Raw genomic sequence first — 26,429 nt, forward strand, 5'->3', positions numbered from 1 at the left:
CACCCTGAGGCCCGCTCTCCCGTAAGCAACTGGAAGGCTTTAGCACATCGGGCCCCTAGAAGGCACCTCCTGCAACCAACCACTCTGCAGCAAAGCCGCTGCGTTTGGCAGAGGTTTTGCTGCAGCGTCGCCCTGCTGAGCCTCGCGCTTTGCTGACACCACCTGGCTGGGAACAAGCGGCTTGTGGTTGAAGCTGCCAAGTGACCTGTGCTGAGGGGACGCTGCGCACGGGCACCCACTGCACGAGGCGGTGCTCCGCAGAGCGGCATGGCTTCCTGCCCTGGGAGCTGCGGCTGCTGCAGGAGAGCTGCTCCGGCAACAAGGTCAAGGCACAGCTGCTACAGGAAGGAACAGCCAGGCCCCACCGAGCTGCAGTGCTCGATACGTCCAACACTGGCTTGTGGGAGAAGACCGTTTCCCCTCCAACTGATCCATCCATCCGCAGCGTGAGGCACAGGGCTCCACGTCTCTCTGTCATCGCTCCTTTGATAAATACTCTGCGCCCACCTTAGGTTCAGATTTGCTAACACACATCGGAGAGCTTTCTGCCAATTCGTATTTGACAGCAACTTACACTGGGGCAAAACAGGGACTTCGTGTTCTCCTCATACTGCTTGTCCAGCTTCTTGTCCTATTGGAAAACAAACACACGCACACGCAAACCAACACAGACACACACAAAATAAAAAAGGTTAAGTTTCACAGTTAGAAGATCCCCGTTTTCCCTGCAGGTACAGAGCAGTGCGTGGGGCTCTTGTCCCTTCCCCTACCTTCTACCTTCCCATCCCCCCCGGAGTGCTTGTGGGCACAGCAATCCTCTGCTCTAACCCCACACTGCCATCCGCACCATGTGCCCACGCTCCCCGTTGCCGCGAGCTCTCCCTTGACCCATCCGCCCAACGTCAGCCAGGACCACTTCCCGCTATGGGTCTCCCCACAAAACGCGTCTTATTTCTTAGCAGGGCTTTAGAAAACTTTGACTCTTAATAGAAATCACCGAACTTATAATTGGGTACGATTCAGGAGATGGAGGAAGAAAGCCTGCCTAGGAGAGAATGGGAAGGGCTCCAGGGAACAGTCACGGGCGCGCCGGGCCTGCCAAGCCCGGCAGAGTTAAGCCCGAGTTTCGCCTGTTGCAGGAGCAGTAAGTCTTACATATGCTGGGTTCCCCGCTGGGGTTTGCTAAAAGCTTCCCATCACCTTCTCCCACAGACGTCTGCCAGTTCACATAGGAAGGGTGTTCTCTTACAGCTCAACCCAACACGGCAATCAGCTCAAAGACATCTTACCACGCAGTGCACAAGGATGCTCAGAGGAATCCAGAAAAGCAGGGAGAAGACGAGCACAGAGCCCACTATATTATCCGCTAGGAACTTCCCTGCGAAATCAGGTCAAATCCGTTAGTTACCCCCAAACACCGTTTCATGAACATACACGTGTAACCCCATTCTGCAGCCACTGCTCATGCAAGCCAAGGCACAGAATTGCTCAGAAAAGCACAAGCTGCAGGACTAGGCAAAAATAAAAGAAATTCTGTAATTTTAGAAAATTGTATCCAGTATTTGAACATGAACAGGTTTTTTCCTCTGTTCTTCTCTGGTGAGAAATGCTGGCAGACTGTAACATTTAACGTGAATTGACTGGGAACAGGCGACACTGAGCCAGCCAAGCTCCCCCTCTCAATTACACAAGACACACCCCGAGTCTGTTACTAAATCCTGACTTTACAGCCTCCACAAACAAAGTATTTGAACATCAAACTGTCCCTACCTGAGCAGGCTATTAAATAGCTTTAACAATTACCTAAGAAATAATTTTTTTGATCCTAGAACTCGAGATTGGAAGCCCCAAACCCAGATTACACTGTGTGGGCACAGCAGTACAGTGAGCACACGCAGTTACGCAGCGCCGGCTGCTTAACAGGGTTTTGTACGGTGCCAGTAACGTGGAGTGAGACATGGCGTGACACTTGGGGGGGGCACCTGCTGGCACTGCACGGTGGGGATGAAGACCAAGGAGGCCCACTCACAATCACCGGGCAGTGCCACGGTTCAAGCACACAGCTTGAGGTGCGTGGTTCTCTTAAGTAAGAGAGAAATGAGGTTTTCCTCTCCCAGTCTGCTGGCATTTAAATCCTACCGAGTGGCCCACTTTCTACTGTGCTGAATCTAGCTGACCTCTAAAAAGACTGTCTGTTATTTCCTTTTCTCTAATTGACCTACTTCTTGGTATTCAGACAAGAAGCTATCGTCTCCTTTACAAGCTTGGAAGGTGCCTAAAAAATAACGGAGTGGAAAAATGCGAAGTGGCGGCCCATCCTTTCAGCTTTAAAAGGCAAGATCAGCGCTTAAACACAGCTACTAGCTACGCTCGCATACAGGGTACGAATGAAACAGCCAGCTAACTCCCTCCAGGGCTTCAGAGGTTCATGTCATGAACTCAAAAAAACCCCAAAGGATATGGTTACGTATCTTACCAAAAGTATTGATGCTGAGCTGGTCTATGAAATCCCAAAATCGTTCAATCACATCCTGCACTTGCTTCTCGCATTTGCCCTGCAAAAGTAAACGCTTATTTACAAAATAATCTAAGCATTAACTACCGCCTTCTTGCAAAGGGAAGAAGATACAAAGACAGTAATGAAATTAAAACGACAGACACAGCAGCACTTGACTCGCATTCTGCATACAGATTTACATTCACGCCCAGCAGCTGCAGCCCATTTGCACCGCTCTTAGTTCTGGCAAAATGGTTTCAATTCTATTGCTGCCCGAAACAGATGAAATGTTAACGTTCGAAACTTGCAAAAACTGCCCCACCCTTGCCCCACGTTAGCTGACATAAAACTGAAGCTTCTGGCGAGGTTTAAGCACCACAAGCCTCAGTTCCCATCGCCCCCTGAGAAGGCTGCAGAAGGTTACGAACAGCCAGACCCTTGGGCCGTGCTGGTTTAACACAGCAGATCATCGGCCCCCCAGCTCTGCCAGCAGAAGGGCTGGGGCGTGCCCCCCCCCCCAAAAGGACTTCTGCGGACACCCAGTGTGGCTTCAGCCACCGGCGGCTGCAGGGGAGGCGGCCGGCTGTGTGGCTGTACCACGGAAACGATGGTCACCGAGTGCCAGCAACCCGCCACTCTCCCTGCCCCTGTCAGATACCACCAAGCTAGACTTCCACGTGATTGCTCCCCAACCTGAAATATTTTAGTCAAAATTAATTGAGCTAACGTGAACAACTGACACAGCAAGCGCTGCAAACCTAGCCGAGCTTACAGCAGCGCTCATTCGCCTCCTTCGCACAAACTGCTGGCTGGCTGAGCTGCGGGGGCGGCAGAAGGGGGGTGATAAGCAACGGCAGAAGGCAACAGCTTCACCTTGCCCAGGTTGCTGCAGAACCAACCTCCACCTGCAGCCTCGGACACCCTTTCAGATTTATCCTACGCAGAGGTACTAACAGTATCGCCCCGCTCAGCAGCGCGTCAAGCTTTGCCTTCGCTTTACCAGCAGAGGCTTCGTCACAGAGGACTCCGCAACGCCCAGCCGCGGCAGCAGAGCATGCAGTGCGCTGACAGCTGGGAGAACTTACATTGGTATCGCAGAAGCCCACAGTGCAGGGCTTCCCCTTGCGCAGGAACAGGAACTGGTCGTTAGCATCGACGTACGGTACACACCTATCCTGCTCGTCCCGGCAGCACACCTTGCAGGAATTATCCGTTTCTGTAACGAAGCAACAAACTCATTCCTCTGAAGCACCGAGAGTCACCTGCAACCCATAACGCCGCGTGGCCCCGGGTGACCATGCTCCTGCCCAGCTTCCCCGCAGGGAGGGCAGGACTGTGTGCGTCACCCCGTGCCAGGCACTCTGACGACCAAGCCCAAAACCCAACCACGTGCCCTGTGCAACATATCAGGGGACACAGTGGGACCAAGCTCTCCAAGCCGATACCCCAGCACCGCAGGAATCACCAGGGCAGCAAAGAGGCTCCAAACACATCCAAAAGACAGATGCAAATACTTCTTGGGCTTTGGGTCCTCTAGGCTCCCTTCTCCTTGGCTATGCCCTCCATCTCAACGTGGCGGCGCTCACAGCGCTTCCTCGCGCTGCCTCACTGAAGCTTTCCGCCTACTCACAGCTGCCTCCCCGCATTTCAGAGACAATCAACACGGAGAGCAAGCGAGCGGCAAAACTTATTGACAGAAGTACATGGCAGACAGGTTTGCAGTAGCAGGGGACTGGACTTGAGGATCTTACGTTCTCAAGAACTTTAACCTCTTTGAAATCTTTCTTTAACCACTTGTTGGAGGCCACTACTCCTGTGCCATGCCTGGTCTGGAGGTTGGCTGACATCTCCTTATGATCCCTCCTGTCCACTATGACAGAGAACGTGGAAGATAGGAGAGCGCCCTCTCTAACCAGGGCGCCAGACTGTAAGTCTCATCTTAATGACTTCAACCCAGACTGTCAGAAGACAGGAGGACATTCACAGGCCTTTTCTAAACAGAAACCACGAGCCCTGAAAGGAACAACGGTTTAAACTTTTCAGAAACCATAAACTCGGCTCTCCAACGGGCAAGCCCACAGCAAAGCCAGCACTGAGGAGCAGAGATGAAGCACACATTTCAGATCAGTCCCACGTCACCCACCATTGCACGCACACGACCGTAGGTTCTTCTCCCTCTCGCAGAAAGGGACGCACTCCCCATCCTTGCACTTCCCCATATCCACGCAGACTGTATCATCTGGAGCATTCCCTGGAGGGGGGCACTCGCTGCTGTTCCCTACAGATGGGGGTCAACAGAGCAGGAGGACTGTGTTACAGCAAAGGGCAGAGCACCTAAGTGTGCAGAAGAAAAGAGGAAAATAAAGGAAATCCAGACTCATCCCGAGGAGGAACCCCAATAGCCTGTTCTTAGCTTGTCCTGGCTCTGCAGAGAAGGGCCTCGCAGTGCTGGTGGGCAGCAAGGTGCCCATGGGCCAGCAGTGTGCCCTGGTGGCCAAGGCCAATGGGACCCTGGGGTGCATTAGGAGGAGCACGGCCAGCAGGTCGAGGGAGGTCATTGTCCCCTCTGCTCTGCCCCGGTGAGGCTGCATCTGGGGTGCTGTGTCCAGTGCTGGGCTCCCCCGTACAAGAGGGACAGGGAACTACTGGAGAGGGCCCGGCGGAGGGCAACGAGGATGCTGAGGGGAGTGGAGCATCTCCCTTGTGAGGGAAGGCTGAGAGAGCTGGGCCTGTTCAGCCTGGAGAAGGGAAGACTGAGAGGGGACCTTACCAACGCCTGCAGATGTCTGAAGGGCGAGTGCCAAGAGGATGGGGCCGGGCTCTTGTCAGTGGTGCCCAGCGACAGGACAAGGGGCAACGGGCACAAACTGCAACACAGGCAGTTCCACCTGAATATGAGGAAGAACTTCTGTACTGAGAGGGTGCCAGAGCCCTGGCACAGGCTGCCCAGAGAGGCTGTGGGGTCTCCTTCTCTGGAGGCATCCAAAACCCACCTGGATGTGCCTCTGTGCAACCTGCTCTAGGGGAACCTGCTTTAGCGGGGGGTGGGACTAGAGCAGGGGTCCTCAAACTCTTTAACCAGGGGGCCGGCGTGCGGATGCAGTGGCAGGCAGTCATCTGCGGCTGCTTGGTTTCCCCCCCAGCCCCCGGCGGGGGGTCTGTAAATACCGGGGGCCGGATTGAGGACCCTGGGGGGGCGTATCCAGCCCGCGGGCCGTAGTTTGAGGACCCCTGGACTAGATGATCTCCAGAGGTGCCTTCCAACCCTGACCATTCTGTGATTCATCTGCAGGCTGCCTACCAGCTCCTCCAAGAGACAGCGGAAGCTCTGGAGGCTTTCAACAACTCTGGCACTGTGGCACTCTGGCATCTAAGCAGTAGGCAGCAGACCCTGGAGGCACCACCAGCAAAGCAGGCGCTCTGACATGACTCCTTGCCTCCGGGAAAGTTTATGAGGAGGAAGTAAACAAGTGGGGAAGTGAAGCAGAGTTGCAGTAATTCCACCCTTTCTATGGCAAAATTCAGCTCATTCTTGTCCCCTCCCAGTGACACAGTGTTCTGCTTTTCTTCTTTTAAGGGAAAGAAGGAAAAAAAAAAAAAGTCAACATTTTTCATGTTCTTCTGGGCAGTAAATCACCGAGTGACTCCTCAACTACAACAGAACTCATTGTAAGGTAATTCCATGATGCTTAACTGATCTCTAAAATTACATGTACTGGATGCATAAAGGGCACTAGTTTGAAAGCAGATCGAACAGGACACTGAGCCTGAAGCACTTTGCTAGCTGACGTAAAGGGGACAGAACCACAGCCTACCAGTGCAAAAAGACTCTCCTTTACAAGTGGCATTTATGGCTTCTTGGCATTTCTTCTGTGCACTTTCAAACTGACAGCCTTTACAGCAGGGACTGTTCCGATCACTACGGAAAGATCAGAAAGAAAGAAAGAATTATTAAGCAACTTTTTAAAAAAGAAGTACAAGTATGACAAAGCCAGGGGAAAAGGATGTTAAGGGGAAAAAAAATAAAAGGTATTTCTTGGAGACTCACTGATTCAAAACCCTTGCCCTCTGCCTCCTCCCACAACTGCCTTTCTACACACCCACTCGCTCTTCATTTATCAAAGGTAAAAGCACAGAAAGTACAACACACTGAGAGACTACGCAGGGACTCATATTTATTCAAGGCACTTGGATCCTCTTCTTGTCACTTGCTGGGCAACTTTGGAGAAGATCTCCATACACTCTTCCCTACACATTTCTCCCCTCTTCTGTTTGTCCCTGAAGGTTTACTACTCTTTATTCTGTGCTGTCTTTACACTCAATGCTCCGTACCTAATGCAAGAAGGACCTTAGGTCAAAAGCACTCATTAAAATTGATGGAACTTCTTGCTAAACAACAGGAATTGCACAAGCTCTCTACTGTTACGTGGTGCAGCGCTGAACTCTGAAAAAACAGATTGGATACTACATTGCAACAGGGCCACGAACACCACAAAGAGCAAGAACAGAAAGAGGGCTTATTTAGTGCAGTCACTGTGTTGTCTGCTCATACACATTTTGCAGCAGTCTTGAAAATACCAGTATGTGACCTCGGTTCAAAGCCACCTTGAAATACAAGCAAAAATTGTATTTGCACAGGATATTTTTAAAATTAATTTTTGATTGTCTAAGTTTGCTTCAAGCCTGTAGCTCTTGACACTTGTCAGAAAAAGAATGCTATAAACATTGATGTATGCAAACAGTGCATACACACAGCAGCCCTTCCCAAATTCCTTTACTGTCTTCAGCTCACACATTTAAGCCTTAAAGGCAAGGAACAGGTCTGTGACACTGCAGGTGGCTTTAGGAGCCTTCAGCCCAGCCCATCCTCTCCCACGTTAAGAGAAGTTGCAGCTTCCCCTTACCTGCATTTCGCGCCAGCTTTCAGTTTACAGTCTGCAGAGCAGCAGGGATCAGCCTGTTGGTGCAAGAGGCCAGGATCGCATTCCTCCCCTTCATCCACCCTGGAGTTCCCACACACTTTGTTGTTGCGCTCTTTGAAGCATTCCTGGGCCTTGATCTCGATGGTCCTATGGATGGATTTTTTGCTGCAGCTTGAGAACATCTAGAGTGACGAGGGAAAAGAGCAGCACTGAGGAGCATACCCTTCTATCAACACGTGGCATCTAGGACAGCCTCAGCTTCCTTACACCTCCAGTTTGGGTGCCTCAGAAAGCAGTTACTCCTTCAATACTGCCAGTTTGATACCTTGGGAAAATTTTAAGACAGGAAAGTAATGGCTGGGTCCATAAAGGACATTGCTACGTTACAATGCAGGGCCACCCGCACGCAGTCTGGTTCAGGGTTAGAGCTAACTCCAGCTCTCCCACAGCTTCAGGAGCACTAGCAACCCAAGAATGGAAGCGAAGTTGTAGCAACAGGGAGAGACTGTGCTGCCTCTCGGCAGCGGGACTAGGCATGAACCACAAGTCAGAGTAGACTGCAGACTAATCGTTCCCTCCATAATCTTGGTTTCTCATCTGCAGAACAGGCACAAGGCCAAGTCCACGCTGCCAGTGCAAGCTTCTGAGACTAGCAAGCGCCATGGCTGTGGCGCCCGGCAGTCTCTCTCCAACAAGAACAGCTATGGACCACCCAAATGCTACTTGGTACTGAAGGTCCTGCGTTTGACTCTCGCTGATGACTTGCTTTTAGCAGCATGTGGCCACAGCTTATTACAAAAAACTAAATAAAAAACCACCTGGACATGCTATGAACTCCAGTGAAACTCAGAAACCAAAGATGAGCTTATCTTGCAGAGAACCCAACAACATGCAAGGATGTTTTCTTTTTATAGCTAATCCATTACATTCTGATGGCTTCAAGCTACAGGAATCATTAACTAAATAGCCCTTCCACACAAAGGGTCACTGACATAGCAGAAACTCGTACGTGGAAGCAACGCTATGCAGCTATACCTTGTTGTTTTCATGATCTCCGCTGACAGCAATTGGATACATAACGTATTTCCCTCCCTGGTCTTCAGTGGGCGCACATTCCGGCAGACTGTCAGGATCATGCTCTGCTCCAAAGTTATGTCCGAGTTCATGTGTCGTAACTAGGTCAGCCTCCTTTTTTGAACATGAGAAAAGCAATGTGGAAAAAAAACTAGTGTGAGCAGGACAGGACAGAAGATCCCAGCTATTTGCGGGCCACCAGCAATTCTAAGATACACTGAGATGGAAAAGGATTTCCCGCTATGAAGTTGTTGGGGGGGGGGGGGGCTGGGTTTTTTTATGTGTGTTTGGTTGTTTCTTTAGAATTGAGGAACTGAAGGCAAGTAAAATTATGATCCATTTCCAAACACATGTTCCAGGACTAGGTTTGAATACTAAACCACTGTTAAAGGCAAAACGCTGTCCTAGAATAGAGATTCAATCTTGTTTTCAATACAATGCAGATATTTAAAATATGAAAAATTGCTTTCGAATAGCTGGAAGGCATAAAAAGTTGAAACAAAGAACAGTCCAAACAAACACCGGCTACTACAATTAGTCAATCTCTTGTTTAACATATCTTGCCATTAGAATTATTTCTTCTAAATGGATGATGACATTAGGAGTGCTGAATAAGCTCTTCTATTCCACGATTAGTAGGAAAGACATCTGCAAATGTGGCCCAACAGGGAGGATTTCTATCATCATTTATGCAAGACAGGACTTCCTCTGCTGAGGGTGCCAAACCGGCTCTGCCTTGCCACGCGCCCCTCACAGCACGTTCACCAGCAGACGGCATCACGCTCACAAGATGACAACCACAAATAAAACTGGATCAGAAATAAACCTTAACCACAAGGAGACCGAGCAGTTCAGGAGAGAGAGAACCGAGTTCTGATGAGCTAACTGTCATTCCAGCTGCTCTGCAGGCACAGGGAGGACCAAGTACTGCAGCGAGCAGCACCAATGTCTGTGTCTAGGCATAGCTAATGCAAGAGCCAGAGACAGGAGAGCTGCCCAGACATCACTCCTGTGCTTCACTGTGTTTAATTTGGGGAAGGATTTTTAAGCAGGGTTTTGGTTTTGTTTCAGGGGTTTTTGGTGTTTTTTATTTTTTGTTTGTTTGTTTTTAACACAATTGGCCACCATACAGCACTTTTCCTGTGGAAACCAATCCGTAATGCTCCCGCTGCCTCATCCCAAGCTCTGTGCCTGCTGCTGGGAAGACAGCAAACAATCTCCTTTGTAATCCAAGACAGAACTGCAGCTTGGAGATTGAACAATGAATGCAAATAGCATGGCAACAGCTAGAGCTCTTTGTCAACATCCCTCTAGCACAAAGCTTCACTGTCTTTTTTTTCTAGTTTCTTGACAGCTTCTGTGCCAAGTTTTAGCTCACACATCAATTACAAATTCCCTTTATAATCAGGCTACAGAAAAGCACAGCTAAGTCATCTGAAGTCAACAGAAGAGAAATATGCCCAACTGCAAAGATCTGGTAGATGCAAACACAGGCACTGCTCTGGTACAAGTGAGACAAAGCTCATATTCAGGCCTTTATATATCTACTATCTTATCAAGTATGGGGAAAAAAAAAATCCAGACAGCAACAATTTACATTAGGCTTAATATTAGCACTAATAAGCCCTATGCATTATACTGTTCTCTGCTCTACTTTGTCAGGACACACAGAGAAATCACGTAGAGGAATTTCACTAAAAGGCCCAAACTAAAACTAGTTTGCCTGCACTACTTTCACTGCTTTACCTTGCAAATGGAACTGACCAAGTGTACACAATCATCCAACTGCATGTTTTAGGTGCCTGTAGTAGCAAACACATGAGTCTTTTCTTATTTGAGTCAGCAGACTGATTTTATTCTTAATGTAAGGTTACTTGTACAATACTGCTTGTTCTGTTTGAGGGTTTGGTTGTTTTGGGGTGTTTTGTTTTAAAGCAAAATACATTTAGATTTCATCTTTATATATCAAAACCTTGTTTATATCTGGACAACTATAGCTCCTATTACACGCTAGCTATGTTTCCTCATTCCTGTTTTGCAGTGAATTCAATCTTCCAATTCAGTCCTGATTCCCCTTTGTCAGCAAGAACAAAACCCAATGATTTTGGTTTTACGACCTACATCCTTGTCCCCAGGGACCTGACTTATCAGAAAGCCAGCAGCTTGTTTCTGAGAGGGCACAGAAGCTTGTCAAAATCCCATGGCACACATCACCAACACACATACACATACAGCAGACTGTGCAGAGGAGGACACTCTCCTACCTTTGTGAGGATCGTCTTCCCGTAGTTCTTGGTGCTGGTTAAGCCACTGTTCAGATAGATGTCCTTCTTTGCAATTTGACTATAATAAGCTAGAGAAGTGAGAAATAAACAACAACTGACAAACATTTTTCTTGGGTTTCAAGGGTTTTGCGGGGAGAGAGAGGGATCCTTGTTTGGGGAAAGGAATAGCTTTATCGTTCTCATAGGCTCACCCATGAGACCCTGTCTCTTGCCAGTTTTTGGAGCAGGGAATCTTTCAAGCACAGCACAAACAGCTCGTGTATTGCAGTAAAGGGCAAAATATAAGAAATTTCCAAGATATCGGCATCTGACACTCCTGAACCACTGCAAGATGCATTCAGACAAAGCAGCCCGTGGTTCAGGGTTTGTTCTAGCCAGCTTGTTCACACCAGATAGCTTAGTGACTTTTATCCTTCCCTCCTTTCTTCTTCCAGCTCCAGCCAAGAGAATGGTCATCTACTCTATCCAAAAACCAGTAACTAGAGTCTAGGCAAACAATACATCATGCTCTGTGAGAGCTGGAGAAGAGGATTAAATGCAAATAACAGGAACTAGCTTCCAACCTACAACTGGGATGGAAGAAAAAGAAGCCTTGCCTTTAGGACAAATGCCACCATGGCTGTTAGATCTGGGAGAGCCAACGTAAGCCAGTCCAAGTGTTCCCATGTCAAAATCTTGATACGTGAAGAGATGAGCAAGGCACACATGAGCTGCTTTCTCCGCAATATCAAAGCTAAATTGCTTTAAAAAAAAAAAAAGAAAAATTAAATCTTTATAAGACACTTCACAGTGCATACTACAAGTCTAAAGGTAAGAACATTTATCTAATAAGCCAGACAAGCACCTCCTAGATCTGGTTCAGTCAGAAAAAAGCAGCCGTTTAGCTGTCCTACAGAGCTGTAGAAAATTAAATGAGTACCCAAGTACATCGTATGCATTCATTTACATAATTTGTCTGTTCATTTCCCCTTTTCACACAGAGGGGAAAACCAAGTACAATAATTTGATGAAGGTCACAAGGCAGCCCGTCTCAGGGCCAGAGATATCAGGACTGCCTTTCTGACTCAGGCCACATATTAATAACACTAATTGGTGTGTGCTCTGTAATTATGCAACGGAGCCCTTTACCATGGGCTACAGGGCACATCAGCTAGTTTGCCTTTGTGTAACATCTACACGTCATGCAAAGTAGAAGGGTTTAGTCTGTTACCACAGAGCAGCTGTATGAATGAGTAATTCTCTGCAAGGGGCACAAATTTTTAAGGGTTACAACTTACCTCTAGCAGCATTTTCACATCCCAGGCATCTTTCTTATCATCTGGGTAACTTTTTGCCATATTGTAATGCTTTTCTCCAGGTTTTACAAGATTTGGCTCATTGTGGATGATAATCTACATTTCCAAAAGGGCAACAACAATGTAGAGGAATTCTGGTCAATTTCATAGCTACAGAAAAGCTTTCACTGTAATTTTAAATGTCTCAATAGAATTGCAAGGAGAAAAACTCAAACTCGTCATGCTTCTAATGCTAACTTCAGCCTCTGCTAGTTAAGATACACCAACTACAACATAAGTAGCTACACCAGCCTTTTCACAGGACAACATCAACAGTTTTCTTTGTAACACTATACACTGAGATGCATGCTACTCTATCAAAAAAAACAAATACAACCAGGATTTATACCTAGCATAAATAACCCCAAACCATTTCAGAGTTCTAGTTAACCAAAACACAGTTTAAAGGACTGCCACTTTCCCAGTAACCTAGAATTAGTGCATCACGTTCTTTCCCCCTCCCTGCCCAACTAACCCTTCTTCTTTGTTCCTGCCGACCTTTTTCCAGCACGGAGGCAGCTAGCTTAGCTTGTACCATTAGTAGTCTCCACGTTCCACACCACAACTCTTGCAGTACTCTGAGCTGGTGGAGTCCTCTTTTTTTAATGCCCTTTTCCAGAGTTCTGTGCACTAACATTCAGAAGCCATCATATAAACTGAAGTCACTACATCCCCTGCATCTACCTTACACCAGCCTCTACACTATCATATCTAAGGCAGTCATTAAAGCTCTTCAGGCAGGATTTGCGGGTTTGGCCCATTCAGGCTTCGTAAGTTAAGCACTGGCCATAGACACAAACATTAAATACATGCATAAGAGTATGTCTGACAGAAACAAGAACTGCTCATATTCAGGGGAAAAAAAAACCACTTTAAAATTGAGATTAAATATGGAAAGATTCTCCCAGAAAATGCCCATCTCAAACCCTGCAAGGAACTGAAAATGGGCATGCCGTGTCAGACCATTACTGCCACCGCTGGCAAGATGGTATTTCAGAGTGCTCTTGGCTGGAGTTAATGTAGGATTTGATTATTTTAGTTCTAATGCAGATAAAATTATCAGAAACCCTGATATCTAAACCATGTTCTTATCCTTTAAATTGGAAACTCTCTGCATAGTTCAGTGAATACCTGCTCTATCTGTATGCCGTACCCATTGAAGGCTCCATTGTCCCAGGAAGTGTTTCGGTAGATGTCATCTACTCTGTCTATCAATTCAATCTGCATAGAAAAGAAAAACGAGTTACTTAGTTCCAAGTTTTCATGCAATGAAGATCAAGGCACTCAGAGAAGCTGCAACATACTTATCTAGAAACACTTGCTTCAAATTAAAAATTGAACCTCATATAACATAACAGACATACTCACTGATCCAAAACTAACAGTACTTGGATCCAGACAGTATTATCAAATATCCTTGAAAATTTTCCATCATAAAAAAGCAGTACAAACTTTCCCACTTATCACCCTTGTTTAGGTAGAGAGATTAATATTAAAGAACAAGACATCTTGGGAAACACTTCACTCATATACTCATTTTCCAGGTTTATTTAGGGGAAGGACAGAGGAGGGAGCGGAAGGACAGAGGAGGGAGCTGTTTCTACTGCTTTGTTTTAGCATGACGCTTACCTAGTTTAACTGACCCCTGAGGCTTGCTTCCCTCTCCCAGTCAAAAACCTATTATTTTCCCCATTACAATTCAAACACAAGGTTCTCATCAGTGCTCACTATCAATACCTCCCTTTTCAAGCTGTTCTCATCTTCTCAAAAACTACCAAACTTGCAAAATGAACGAGAAGTTACAATCAGAGCCACTTGATAGTAGTTTATGTTTTAGTTTCCCAATCACTGTGCTGTTAACAGTACGTATCTATCCAGGAAACAGAACAGCAGGTTAGCCTCAGCACGTCAGATGCTGAGATAATAGCATCTCTGCAAACACAGGAATTGAGGCTCCATCACCTGGGGAATGTAAACATTTCTGGGAACAGAAAGGTCAAAAAGCAAGCAAAGGTGGAACAGAGTGATTAGCATTTCAAAGATTCAGGCTCAGAAAGAGACTTTTGACAAACAACAGACCTCCAAGAATTATTTCATTTGGTTTTTGTCTCCAGCCCCCAAACCCACCCTCTCCACTGCTGCCAAAAGTCTGTGGGCAGGCGTTCTGTTTCACAAAAACTTGTCAGATAGACAACTGGTTTTGGTTGGGTTACTTGGTAACCGGTACCCATGATGGAGCCCTGCTTTCCCAAGAGTGGCTTGGGAAAACCCCTGCCTGCTGATGAGAAGTAGTGAATCAATTTCTTTTCTTTGCTTGTATGCACAGGTTTTACTTTACCTATTAAACTATTATTATCTCAACCCACCAGCTGTCTCACCTTTACCCTTCCAATTCTCTCCTGATCCCAACTCTATCCTCATCCCACCCAGCAGACTGAGCAAGTGGCTGGGTGGGGCCGAGCTGCCTGCTGGGGTTAACCCACAACACCCATGTACAACCAAACAAATTGTTTACTGCACCCGCTTCTAATTTTATCATTCTGAACAGAGGATTCTGAAATAACTAGGGGGGGGGCAGGGGGAGGAATCTAAACAAGTTGCTTGTGCCACTCATGAGCTTTAAACATGCTAGAACTTTAAAGATACCTGGATTGTTTGCAGGAGATTTCAAAATCCAGATTCTGAAGCTCCGACTGGAAAAAAAATTCTTAGGCAGCAAATAGCACAGCCGCAAGAAGTATGTGAAGGGAAAGGATTTGTTTATAAGTGAAACGTGAAGACTACTTAACTACACTATCACCAGTATAAAGTATTTTTAAGGTTTGATTTAGCACTTTCCCAGGTAAAAAGCACACACAGCCATGAGATGTAAATCCATTATGCTGTACAAAGTAGTATAAAGTGTATGTTAACTACTGAATTAACTTTTTTTCCTGCATTTATTCCAGCAAATTGTAACAGAGTATATTTACATACCAAATAATTTATAGTGGTACTCTCTTCCCCACGGCCCATGTACTTGAAAAAGCGATGATCTGCCACTACCAACATCTTGCATGTGTTTTTGGAGCTCTCTGGAACAGCTCTTTTCTTCCGATGGATGCTTGCTAGTGTGAACATTTTAAATACAATTAAATAAACACTCAGTTAAAACTGACACTGCTGTGTCTATTATCCTTATTTAAGACACGAATGTGAGTTTGGGTGGGTTTTTGTGGGGAGAATAGGGATGTTTAGTTTGGGGTCAGTTTGTTGGATTTTATTTTTTTTATAACTACTCCTAAATTTTTTCTTCATAGCAGTCTTCAAACTTGTTGTAAGGAGAGGAGTGTACAGCAGTGTAATAGAGTTATTCAATAAATATACCTATAGAGCTTTTACGGTCATAACCTCAGCCTCAACGCCTCTCCTCCTCCTGCTCCTAGTCATCATCCCAACCTCAGCTGACAAACCCAAAGGACAGAGGAAAGAGAGAGACTAAAAACTCTGAAAAACCCATCATAGCTGAAGATGGATGCTTTGAGTGACCACCGAGGCCAAACTGGTCCTGCTGCACAGTGCACAGAAGTACAGAGTTGTTTCAGTGTTCACCTTAGAAAGCGTACCTCCATTGCTGCCAGCTATCACAACAGACACTACTCAGGCCTGATGAAACAGGTTCCTCTCCTTAGCCTACACGCTGGTAGGGTGACACATCCTTTCAACAAGCCAGGAAGAAACACGCCCTGAGCGACAGTTTCTTCCTTTCATCAGTTGTTGGGGCTTTTTTGGATGGGGAACAAGCATGAGGAGGAGTGCTGCTTCCCCCCCCCCCCCCCCCCCAATGAATTTAAAGAGCTAATAGTTAAACTAGAAGCAGCAACACAGATTATTGCCCAGGTTCTGATCTTATTGGCCAACACAGCCAGAAGGGCTCTGCTCTCCCAAGGGACAGGCGCACTCACCTTCATTTTCCTTCCGGTCTTCCAATCCTTTTGGCAATAATTCTTCTTCGTTCAGCTTTAAATAACCACACACTTTGGGGGATTGCAATCTTGAGAAATCTTTAATATCTCCAGATCTGTAGACCAGCAGCCTTTCATCTTGCACATTTTCTACAAATCTCCACAGTGGCTGACAGCACAGGAAGAACCAAAATGCAATTAGTTAGGAGCACAGTGAAAACAAAGACTAAGTCTATGTAAGTAAAAAATTATACGTATGCACCATCAGTTCTCCACAGCTTTACGTATACACACACAAACACATTGACTACAATAATTTCACCCACAGCAGTAAGCCTACTGATAAAACTACATCCACAAGAAAGCCAACAGAATACAACTCTTTCATGCTACACATGCATCCAAGAATCTATCATCATCTCCAAGTGGTGGCAGCTACCTGATAAGGCTGTAGAAGACAGAATTTTTCTTCCCCTCTAGAATATGAGCAAGCTGAGGAGGCATCTCAAGGCTCCTCCGCTCCCTCCATAACAGTATAAAGACTGGCACAGCCAGGGTGGAGATGCTTAAACTATGCTAACACATACACTGAGCAGAAGCACAGGAGCTGGCAGATAACAGAGTATTTAATATTTAAGTGTACAGCAGAACACAGTCTTCAAGGCAGAAGGCAGGCTCTTCAACATTCAATAGCTACCCACGTCACTTAGAAGTATGAAAACTTCCCCAAAACCAAAGAAAGCAAGGAAACCACGAAACCCCAATGTAAGACGCTAATTCCCACAGCAGATGCATAAGAACCGTGTTTTTTCTTTACTGACACATCCCTATTATTATCTGTATATAAGAGCTCACAGCACCACCACCAAATACAACACAGACAGGGTCTGTTCTTTGTGCAAGGCCAAGTAGCATAGACTGCCCACATCCACAATGCAGAGCACCTGGGTCTGGGTCTCCTCTGGCCCTTCGTTGTCTCAAGCTGAAAGAGAACTGCTTGCTATTTAGAATACTGTGCTTTCATTCACAGCAAAAAGGTCCTGAAACACAAAGGCTGTGCCAGCCCAGCAGCCACACGTCTGCTGCACAAAACTGAGGGAACGTGCTTTGCACCCTAGGGCAAGGTGTGCGGACACCACGAGTTTATACGAAGGTACTCAGCCTTTCTGAATGGTACAGGAGAACCACGAAAACAAAGACAGACAATGACAGAGCATGCTGCCTTTTGAGAATATTCTCTGGCACACACCACCTCTGACTGCGCATGGGCATTGTCACATCCATGGCTGGTTAGGGGCCAAAGTTGACCCGGGGAGGCTAATAGCTAAGCAGCATGGGCAAGCTGGAGCCTCCATGCCATTGCCTGCCTTTGTTTAGCTGTACAGACACAGCCAACAAAGAGCAAGGGGGATGGCTGTGTGGAGAACAGAGACATGCTTACATTACTCTGAACCACAAACACAAAAATGCTTTCAATCACAATCAAACAGCTACTATATGCTCTTAATGTAAAACACAAGTACAGTGGTTTGGGTGTTCTAGTCACATTTTTGTTCTTTAACATGACTGGATTTCCCAGGTTTACCCATAATTCTGCATATCCTTGGGTTTCGAGACAATTACAATATCCATATAACACGCAGCCATAATAACTGTTATTCAGCCATTCTAATACAGCTTGCGCGTGGGAATATACTGCACTGAACAACTCATTAGGATAGTCTCTAATTATATATTTGTTGAATATGGTTTTTAAACCAATGGTTTAAAATAACAAGCAATGAAAATGGTGAAAAACAGAAACAGGGGAGCAGGGAAAAATACCAAATTTTCCAATAAAGCTCTAAGAATGGGAAAAATTCCAAGATGTAACAAAGCCAAAATTTTAGAAAGCTCAACATTGACTCTGCTCAAAAAGCTGCACCATTTGCTATTCTAAAGGACATAATCGCCACTAATTCCTAATATTATCCATTTATGTTTCTAAAAACCTTTCCTGTTTAAAACATACCTGTGATTTATCTAAAACATGCAAATGTCAGAGAACATCACTCACTAATAAAACTCAACGCTTGCAAAAGTCAAATTGGTTTCACATTTCTCTCCCTCCTTGCCCCAAAATAAACACCGCCACCAAGTCTATTTTGAGCTACAGAGGTGTCAACGTGACGAGCTAGAAAGAGAAACACCCACAGGGGAAAAAAAAACCAACAAAGAAATTATTGTTTGAATATAGCTTTCAGCAGTAAAGCATACCTCGATATTGTATTCTTCTCCATCAGTACTGATCCTCACTGTAAAATCTTCATTGCCAATATGTGCCACAACCTTGGAATTATGCTCTCCTTTAACATAAGCAAGGAAAATATAAATTAATTCAGCTCTATTTGCATGCACTCCTGCACAGACACTGCTTGTTGGATTTTTATAATTGTTTCTAAACTTCATGCCAAATTACTTTCCTCAGTCTCTGAAGAACACTATACTGTCCAGTTTAAAGAAAAAAAAAGAAATGAACCAGCACTCCCCCGCAATCTTAACCTCCCAATGGTCATAGTCATCAAGACTCAGATTTAATTGCTAATTTTGCAGAAAGTGCTGAAACCACTCTGGGGGTTAGTAATGGGACACAGAATATTTCTGCCAACAAAAGCAGCTGGCATCTTACTGCTATCAGCCAGCAGTTTCATGGCGTCAGCCTGCATTCCAGTGGAAAAGACTTCCGCCACATCACATAGGCAACATGAAAATCAAAACAACTTAGCAGAAGCTTTAGTGCTGGACTAAAGTGGAGTAAGACACTCTTTCTTTACAGAAAAGTAATCTGTGAAGAACCATCTGAAAGCGTTTTAATATAACAATCTGCACAACACTGCATCACCACTACCTGGGCTTTGTGTTCTGGGACAAGGAACATTCACGTCCTACATTCCAGTTGGAATTAAAGCTACCATCATCATTGAAAAAAAAAAATAAATCACAAGCTGCTGCTTCAGTAAATTATACCTTTGCATTCTGCCAAACTAAACAGAAGAGTCCTATCTTAGAACCTTAATGCAGTAGCTCAAAAAACCCCACCATGCACCAAACCTAAAAAAACCCACCACAAACCCACCACAAAAACAAAACCAGAAAACCCAAGGGGCAAGAAAATTAAGTTTACTTTTCATCCTAACCATATCTGGTGAAAATGAGGGCAACACACCATTTACTTTGGTCAAGATACTTGTGCAAAGCTGTGCTTTCTCAGCACTGACGCAGTGTCTAGTCCATACTAACCAACAACATGTCCAGTGAAAAAGTCTTGCCATTGAACACTGTATTCCTTTTCCTTGCCTTCACCATCCACAATTAATGCTTGAAATTTTTCTGAAAAGTGTTCAGCAGTTGCAGTTAAGTATAATTTAAAGTGCCTGTAAAAGAATTTACTTCCATTTATTTTTAAGCAAAGTATACACGTAACACATACATCCAGTCTCCATTTTACTGAGAGTCCAAAAGAAGTTAGAACACATGACCTCCGATAAGGAGGCTACAAAAACATACACCGTGTAATTCATAACTGCAAATATCTTTAAAGAGTCAAAGATGTTAATAAAAAAAAAAAACCAAACAAAATCCAAAACAGTCACAGTTTGCTCATGATGCACCTTCTCCATGTGCAGTCCAGCAAAAACAGCTACTGGTAACGATTTAAAGAAAATCAGACCACAGAATTTGTTCATTTATTTTAAATTAAATTACAGTTCTTATTTTCTGAAATAATACAGTCAGAAGACCATAAAGAGAAACTTGAACTCTGCATATTTTTATGATATATTGTCACAAAAACTAAAGGCTATCCCAAGAAGTAGAGAACCTTCCGTGGAAGGAGCCTCAAGGACTTTTGGTTTATGTGGGCTTTGAGTCAAAGATTTTTGGCATGGCCCTCTGCAATTATTCTGTGATTATCACTGGCAGTATCGCAACCTCACGATAAAGTCAGGGTGCACGAGGCAGTGCAAAACAGGAACAGCCAGATATTTGATCCCATTAACCTTTTATACTTGGTACTTAAACATTACCCCCTCCAAATGTTTAGAGATTCAACAACAACGCACAACAACTTGCGTGACAATTGTAGTTGGAGATGACAGACAGGGAAAGGCACATGAGAGCACAGTAGACAAAGACATCAGATGACCAAAATCAACCTATACTTGTTAATACAAAGTGTTATTCTCACTCTGCTCTCCCATTTTGGGTTCACCATTTCAACACTCGGAGCACTTGACTGACACTCAGAATAAAATCCCAACAGCCTTCATCCCTGCTCTCTTCCACCCCTCCTTCCCCTCTCACCCGTGCTTCTATTTCCTGTCTTATTAAAAAAATGATTAAAAGAAGTGTTTCATTGAGGGGGAATTTACACTCGGTACGAAGAGGATTAAGCATTATGAAAAAAACACAACATACATCTCTTGGGCAACACAATACACGCTCCCTGAACTGAAGGCAGATTTTCAAGAACCAGAGGACGGTCGAGAAGTACGACAAAGTAGCTAGATGAGGTATGAATGGGATCCAACCCAACAAGTAGAATTGAAAGAACAGAATAGAACAGAACTAAAGCTACGAACAAAGCAACAGAATTCTTAAATCACTGTCACTTCAGCAGAATAATACAATGCAATTTTTTCTGTTTCCTCTGAGTCTCTTAAAATCATATAACCATGCAGATCACTAACTTAGAAGAACTGGACAGTCATGACAGAACACAAGACAACTATTTCTGGGTTTGGAACTGCACATTATCACAAACGGAAGGAAAATATTATGCTATTTTATTACTGATGATTTAATTACCTTTGCAGGGCTGAAAAACTTAAGAGCCTCTCTACGTGTGTCTCAGGCTGCAGATCCCTCTTCTTTAAAGAGTGTTGCTGGATGCTAGACTGAGAAAGGATGTCGTAGTCTGAAAGCATGGACTCAACTGTGTCTGGAAGAGCAACAAGGAAAGTTTTAGTTTCAACACACTCTCTATTTCACAAACGCACACCTAAACCAGCAAAACAGAACCTCTCATTTCAACAGCAAGACCACAGTCTGCTCTGATTTTAGGTTAACTATTGTACATTTCTGTAATGGCACATTTTATGTAGGCAAGTAGAAATCACAGTGTGAGACAAGGCAGGATTTGAGAGAGGCAAACAAGGAATTTAGTTCACTAATAGCAATTTTTGAGCAACCAACCCCATCATTTTTACTGCCACAGCTGTGCAGAGCTAATGCCCTCCCTGTCTGCCCCTGGAAACTAAATGGGGAAATCGTGCTCCTCACCTGCTCATCCCCTCCTGAGTCCAAGGAAGAAAATAATGTAACCTTGGAAACTTCCACCAAATTCACTGCAGATCAGAACATTTATTACCTTTCTGTCCAACAGCAGCCTTCCACTTCCTCAGAGCCGCTGATCACTAGCTTACACCACTCAGCCAACCAACATCACATTGTTTTATTGGACTTTTAAGTAAGCAGCACCACTAGTAAGCGGAGTTTTACTGCCTCTTGTGCAACAAGCCAAGGTTGCCAACCTGAACTCTAGATTGGTATAGCTCCTGAATATTTTTTTTTTTTTTAACGTTACACTCAATACCATCATTCACCCCAAAATACGTGCCTCTAAAGACCAAGCCGCACCTGTTCAGGGCAAGGCAATCACTTTGCTTTTTTTTGAGAGGGGGCAGGTGGGGAGAATTAACCACCCACGTATGTACACACATGCTTGTGTACACTGGCAGCGAGGCAGCTGCAGAAACAAAGATGACCCTCACAGCCCTCTCGGTCCTGCACCAGACCCACGAGCGGTGATGGACAGGTGACACGGCTGCCTTCTCATGCAGCAGAAGCCATGGAGCAGTGGCTCCCAGGCTTCTTCCACCTGGCTGCCCCTCCCCTGGCATTAAGCAACACAGGAAGGGCAGTGCAGCTGCAATTTCTTGATTTCTGTTTACAACCCACAGGTTGAGAGAACCTGCAACCAATTACCACGTGTTTCAGGTTATAGGCAAAGGCAAGTTTCCATCACTTGTTTTTGTGTTGTGGGTTTTTCCCCCCATTCTGTGCCCAGTTGTTGCATGCCTGACAGCGCCTTCATCATTAGCTTGCCACATGCTGCAGAGCTGGTTCACTATAGCCACACAGTACGCAACTACCTAAAACTCCTCAAAGCATCCTTTTTCTTGAAGAAGCCCATTATAACTCATTGCTCCTGGTCTGACACCTGCCCTCATCCAGAACCGCTTGGGAGGAGGGTAGGGACAGGCAGGGAAAATTAATTGTGACAAAAAAACCCCTCATTAAACTGTCTAGTCCTGAATTTTTTCAATTAAACCTGAGATTCTTTCAACACACTCAGCTAGAGCAGACTCCTCGATTGAAGTGAACGTGGATACACAGGACACTAAACATTGGTTCATGATACAGAGGAAGCGTGTGGTATGTGGGCCATGAAGCAAGAGAGGTGTGGTACCACTGCTGCTCTGCTCGAGGACCTACTGACACGGGGACTTACCAAGCACAAGATCTGCCCGAGGGGCACAACCCCAGCTGTGAAACACTACTCCTTCTGCCCCTTTCCACCTCTGCCTGAAACCAGCCCAGAACCAGGGGAAGGTCATGCCAAAGAGCAAGACGCAGCTGTCACTGCAGCCAAGACAAAATGTCTCAGTTTCACAGCAAGAGAACTGAGAAGTCTGCCAAAGAAATCAATTTTATTTTATTTGGTAGGCAAGAACTTCAGAAGTCCTGCTTCACCTCAAGGCACACACAAACACCCTTCTGGAAATGCCTCACAGGGACACAGGAAGGGTAGTAAGAACAAGACCTACAGAGCGCTGAAGATGAGTAAGATGATTCTGTTAAACTAACGCATGAAACACAGGACACTCCTAGTTCCTGTAACCCTGAAACAAGAATGCACTTGTTCGCATTTCCTCTTAACCTTCCTAAATTTGTTTGCTTTTGATTTTACTTGCAACATAAGTAAAGACTCTAGGCATAAATCTGTGAACTGATTCAGGGACAGACAGATGCGGAAAAAAATACATTGGTAACACTTAAAATTTTTTCAGTACAATTTTCATACTGTGAAAATGAATTCACGATCATGGCTTACTGAAAATAAAAGATGAAATGTCATTATTTTAAACAAAATACAGAACTGTACAGGGGCCAACTGTACAGCAGTCTGTGGATGGAAGCCACAGCAAGCATATACTCGACTACTTTTTGTTCAAGTTTAATAATCTTTCTGGCATTCCTTCCTCATTATCTTCACTATGGTCCAAGAATCATTTCCCAGGGGCTTCAACAGCACCAAGCTGACTCAGGTTTTCCTAAACCACTTTCCCGTGGTTCCTTCCCTCCCAACCCCTCCTAGATTTCTGCATTCCTCTCTTTTTGGAGAAGGACACCCTAATTTCATCCTGATAGTCCAAATATTTATTTATTTGTGATGACCAGCCTTCACTTCATTGCAACTTCTCTCCTGGATGGGGACTTCCCCAGAACATACACATCCCAGGTCTGGAACAGAAACGGGGAAGGAATATCGGTGACAAAGACAATACCGCAAAGCTCTCAAGAAGAAATCCACAGCAGGGACTCTCGCCCTGCCCCCAACTTTGAACTCATCAACTGTTTCCTCCTTTCATCTCACTTCAAGGCTAAAACCCTACTGCCACTAGACTTCACAATTTAGCACAGGAAAGTATCTTTTGGATAAATTATGGTCGGTACCCATTGCAGCAGGCCACCCCAGCAGCAGCACAGAGCTCAAAAATGTGCTGGGCAACAGCTTAGCTCACTGAGTGGAGGCCACTACGTATACTTCAAAAGAAGAGGTTTCTCTCCAAGTGCTCAACTACCAGTTCAAATACCAATGGCATCCTTCTCCAACCAGCTCAGCTTTCATAACCAGAACAGTAAATTCCCATGATCTCATGCCCAATCTATTGCCTAGAAAGCAACAAGTCAATGTGGCAAGTCAGCCATTTCATAAGCATTTTTTTGCACTGCATTATTTATAGAAAGGTAAGCTTATCTAGAAGCATGATGTTTTAACCCAGAAGATACAATATTTTTTAAAAACTCTTCACAATTATCCCACGATAGAAAATATCTCTACTTAAAACACAAGATCCAACAATACTTAAAAAAATATTACTTTCAGGATTTAAAAATGGCCACAAGAGTACCAGAGAGGTTTGCAGGAATGCCTGCAGTTATTTCTCCAACCATCCCAAAGGGAATAAAAGCAGAAATAGATCTCCTGTCAAAAGGCACTGGGATGGGATGACAAGCCTACAGAGAGTAGTCCTACAATAAGCACAGCAAACACACTTGGTGAGGATTTTGCAGTGTGACTGTTAAATCATTGGCGTCTCCCAGACTGAAAAAAGGGCTCTAGCCTGTGTGGCACTTGTTAACTACAACCCATGTACTGATCTCCAGCCGATTTCCAATGTTTATCAAACACCTACCAAAAGCTTGTGAGCAGCTAACTAATAAGAGTTTTTCTGGTTCAGCGGGGGAGCGCCTGAATGGTTGAAGGTCTCTGTATTCACTATTGTTACTATTTCTGGTTGTATTCTCCAAATTATGCTGCTCTTCACATATTAAAATATTTTAACTAAAGTAACCAAATATAGTCACTTCAAATATAATTCACAGCCTCAGTCTGAATTTGGACCAGGAAACACAGACTGGAGTCTTTCCAACCTTAACCATATGAGCTAAAGCAGGTCTCCATCACCCTAAATAAAACAGCTGCCCTCGTGTTTGTGGTAACAGCCGGTTACTGGCTGCGATATAGTGGGATCGTCTGACAGAAGCACCATTCCAGGGAGTGCTAAGGTAGAAGGCAAATACATTCATATCTCAACTGAGCACTCAGATGGTCTTCACCAGCCAGGAGGTGATGCAGTCATGCCTAAATGTGTATGTGTACCTTCTCTTAACAGTTTACACTGCTTTTAGGAGACTGTTGATGAAGAGGATGTGTTGAGAAGTTCCATCTGTGGGAACGCTGTTCCCCAACAGCTCATTACACGTGCTGTTACATCTTTCTCTGGTGCATCTGGTACAGAGCCATTGCCAAAGACAGAAAAAGTGAACTGAAACATTTATCCCACGTGAAACAGCCCATGCTTTTAACAGTTTAGATTAATCATTTACTTGTTTCCACCAAAGAGTGGCTGCTGGTTTGCTCATTCGGTATATGTGAACAGAAGAACCTGTGTGAGAAACAGGTTCAAAGTAAGAACCAAATGTACGTCAGCCTGCTTATAAACGGTAACAGGATAAAGGTTTACACTCTGTTTAAACACATTTCTAGACAAACCTGTTAGTAAGAACAGCCAGCCACGTCAGCATTGCTGAGTGTTTTAAAAGGCATGTTTTTGACTTGATCCCAACTGCACCAAACTTGCTAAACCATGTGAGAAAACAAGGTGCCTGAATTCAGTTAGTCACCAGTACAGCACAGACAAAGCCTCGGGGTACAGATACACAGACCTCACACTGGGAGGCAAGGTAGGCTGCTGATTTACTGTCTACCAGCTACTCCATGGTATACTTTCCCTGCAGTTACACAGGGTAAACTACTCTCTACTCACCACACGTTCAGAGGCACCAGCAATGGAAACCATGGAAAAGCTAACAGCTTACAAAACCCCCTTTAGCTCACCTCAGGAAAAACTTGTTTATATAGCTGAACCCTTCCTACTACTCCAAAGTTTTTTGCTTACAGTAAGACACACATCTGTTTCTGGACAGTGTATTTCCTTAAGGGTGCAAATTGTTTAGCAGAAGCTGTACAGGTAATTAAACTGCTCTTTCTAGTGGTTTTCAATACAGCTGAATACCCCCAATGTTTCCTACATGTTACCCCACACACTTGCAACCTTGCAAATTTTCTTCTTCACTAAACACATCTTAAATGGGGATCACTGAGAACAAAATTTATTGTTGGATCTACTTGATTCAGTAACTCAGTCTATCCTATTAGTGAAAGCAGAAAGCACATTCTGAAGAAAAAAAAAAAAAAAAGAATGCAACATCCTGCTCAAATACTGACATTACAAAAAATAAGGAAGGCCACTGAATGAACATCTTCATATTCAAAGTAAAACAAGGGCAATACAGCTTTTTCACCTTAAACCTGAACAGCATCATAAGACTCGATGCTTAAAAAAAAACCTAAAAAACCCAACCCAAACCAAAAATCACATGCTTCCATATATCCTGCAGAAAGAAGAGCCAAGTCACAGGATGTAGTGTTCTCTGGAAACAGATCATTTGTCTGGCTCTCCAAAAACTGTCAGCCTTAATACTCT

At 44.8% G+C, this 26,429-nt stretch overlaps 1 protein-coding gene across 2 annotated transcripts in view; it reads right to left on the reverse strand.

Annotated features, from left to right (window-relative positions):
- The window catches only part of ADAM17 (ADAM metallopeptidase domain 17), a 36,471-nt gene that overhangs the window by 3,731 nt on the left and 6,311 nt on the right, over nt 1-26,429 (reverse strand). For both annotated transcript variants that reach the window (XM_055713661.1, XM_014277735.3), the window contains exons 2-18: nt 20,902-21,034; nt 19,336-19,469; nt 18,313-18,401; nt 16,057-16,225; nt 15,089-15,219; nt 13,244-13,333; nt 12,056-12,169; nt 11,375-11,519; nt 10,758-10,846; nt 8,455-8,607; nt 7,402-7,601; nt 6,313-6,416; nt 4,641-4,775; nt 3,583-3,713; nt 2,477-2,555; nt 1,290-1,378; nt 575-631 (exon numbers count right to left, since the gene is read on the reverse strand). In XM_055713661.1, coding sequence (XP_055569636.1) covers nt 575-631; nt 1,290-1,378; nt 2,477-2,555; nt 3,583-3,713; nt 4,641-4,775; nt 6,313-6,416; nt 7,402-7,601; nt 8,455-8,607; nt 10,758-10,846; nt 11,375-11,519; nt 12,056-12,169; nt 13,244-13,333; nt 15,089-15,219; nt 16,057-16,225; nt 18,313-18,401; nt 19,336-19,469; nt 20,902-21,034 — 2,042 coding nt within the window. The remainder of the gene's footprint in view (nt 1-574; nt 632-1,289; nt 1,379-2,476; nt 2,556-3,582; nt 3,714-4,640; nt 4,776-6,312; nt 6,417-7,401; nt 7,602-8,454; nt 8,608-10,757; nt 10,847-11,374; nt 11,520-12,055; nt 12,170-13,243; nt 13,334-15,088; nt 15,220-16,056; nt 16,226-18,312; nt 18,402-19,335; nt 19,470-20,901; nt 21,035-26,429) is intronic.

The sequence above is a fragment of the Falco cherrug genome, chromosome 6 (genome assembly GCF_023634085.1).
Source record: "Falco cherrug isolate bFalChe1 chromosome 6, bFalChe1.pri, whole genome shotgun sequence".
Classification (NCBI taxonomy): domain Eukaryota; kingdom Metazoa; phylum Chordata; class Aves; order Falconiformes; family Falconidae; genus Falco; species Falco cherrug.